At 43.3% G+C, this 1,878-nt stretch overlaps 1 protein-coding gene across 1 annotated transcript; it reads left to right on the plus strand.

The window, feature by feature from the left end:
- On the plus strand, window positions 1–595 carry LOC124287133 (chondroitin proteoglycan-2-like). The gene has a single exon (XM_046723616.1). The coding sequence runs from the start codon at window positions 11–13 to the stop codon at window positions 593–595; it is 585 nt and encodes a 194-aa protein (XP_046579572.1). The 5' UTR covers window positions 1–10.
- Window positions 596–1,878: the final 1,283 nt, after the last annotated feature.

Below are 1,878 nucleotides of genomic sequence, written 5' to 3' on the forward strand. Positions count from 1 at the left end.
TCTGGGTCAGATGTACATCATCCAATGCCCTTCGGGGATGTCGTATAACTCGGCTACCACGTCTTGCCGGTCAGCTGTCGTCCCCCAAGTCACACCTTCCATTCCCACCACCTCGGCCAGGTACTGCACCAAATCCAACTATGCAGCCGGGCTTATCTATTTCGCCATCCCAAACATGCCCACCAAGTTCATTGAATGTGGCCCGAACGGGGGCGCCACAGTTCTCTCATGTCCCTCGATGCTGATATGGAACCAAGCTCGTCGTGCATGCGAATACGCCACCAATGGAGGCGTTGTTGTGACGCTACCTCCAACCGTTGGTCCAGTAACATCAGGAACTGGAATTGGAACCGGAACCGGAATTGGAACCGGAACCGGAACTGGAACCGGAACAGGAACTGGAACTGGAACTGGAGCGAACCCTTGCATGTCCAGCCAGGCTGCAGCTGGGAAGCTGTACTTTCCTCATCCCGATGCCCATAAATTCATCCAGTGTGATAACAATGGCAACGCCTTCATTGGTTCCTGTCCAGGCGGACTTATATGGAATACGGTTCTTGAAACCTGCAACTCACCGTTTGCCTCGATTGGTTGAGAAGTATCTATGTGGGACAGTAAAAATGAATTTACAAAATAACCGTGTCCGGGATCATCTACCGATAACATCTGTCCAATGAGCATCAGATGCAAATAAATGTTACCGTCTCATCAAGGCTTGGTCTTGTGTGTCGCTGTGTGCAATATTGACAAAATATACAAGCCACTCCAACTGGAGTTATGATTATATTATAAGATAGAATAGCATAAAAAGATTTTAGTGTTTAATATTATTTATATAAATATATACTTCGAGCATGTCGAGGTTTTGGCACTAATAAAGATAAATAAAGGTTGGTTAAACATAACTTTTCAACATCAGACAGATTTCTAAAATTGAGTATAATATCATAACATTTGTCTAAAAGAGGCGTCCTGGTGTGATTGTAAAAGGGGCAATGTAATAAGACGTGTGATTCATCCTCATTTTTGTCCTTGCAGTAGAAGCATAATCGGTTTTTTTATGGGCAGGTTTTCATATCTTCCCGTTTCCATCTTTAAAGGGGCAACTCCACATCTTAAAAACCTAAGTGCTCGCCTTTTTGCACGATTCTTATTACATGGCACAAAGTTCACATGAATAAGTCATTTTACAGTCTTACACTCGTAGCATATGGTCAACCTTCTTTCTGTAACTTCTCCTTCCATTCACTTGTACACCTATTCAGCTCACAGTTCTCAATCACGGGGCCGATATGTCGTTTACAATATTTCACAGTAGTGTTTAAAAACTGGGAAAATTCGTATTCTCTAAATTTTCTGTGTAGTCTTTTATTCCAGTTCCACTTATTCTTCCGTGTATAGTTGTCTGCCCATACAAATACAGCTCTGTTGGTCCTGGTTTTCTCCATGTTGACTAAACGTTCCCACTGTTTACCACTGTCTCACGATAGGCGGGGTCACGGCTAGCTGTCCTTGCACTACTGCATTGGACGTGTATCTACCAACTCCGAGGAAGTATCTCATAGCTCTGTGCTGCACTGTGTTCACTGATGAGCGGACTGCTGTGCCCCACATAGCTGCTCCATAATCCAGTGTAGACCAGATCATAGTGTCATACAACTTTCTGAAGGTCTGATGATGTTTGATAAGGCTTTAGACCAAGCGCCCGACTTGCAGATTTTACTGGTGTTTTTGCCATTTTGTCATAGTCTAAATAATCTGTCAAATGAAGGCCGACATAGTTGTAACACGTGTCTCTAATGTTTTATTTCCACAGGCGAATTTAATATACGATTTAGGGATAGACGGGGTCCCAAAATGCACCACATTAGATTTTTC

The sequence above is a fragment of the Haliotis rubra genome, unplaced genomic scaffold, assembly GCF_003918875.1.
Source record: "Haliotis rubra isolate DU_JTF1 unplaced genomic scaffold, ASM391887v1 Scf4, whole genome shotgun sequence".
NCBI classification, from domain to species: domain Eukaryota; kingdom Metazoa; phylum Mollusca; class Gastropoda; order Lepetellida; family Haliotidae; genus Haliotis; species Haliotis rubra.

What these genes read in the sequence shown, in the direction of transcription:
- LOC124287133 (XM_046723616.1), top strand. Translation starts at nt 11, where the DNA reads ATGTACATCATCCAATGCCCTTCGGGGATGTCGTATAACTCGGCTACC.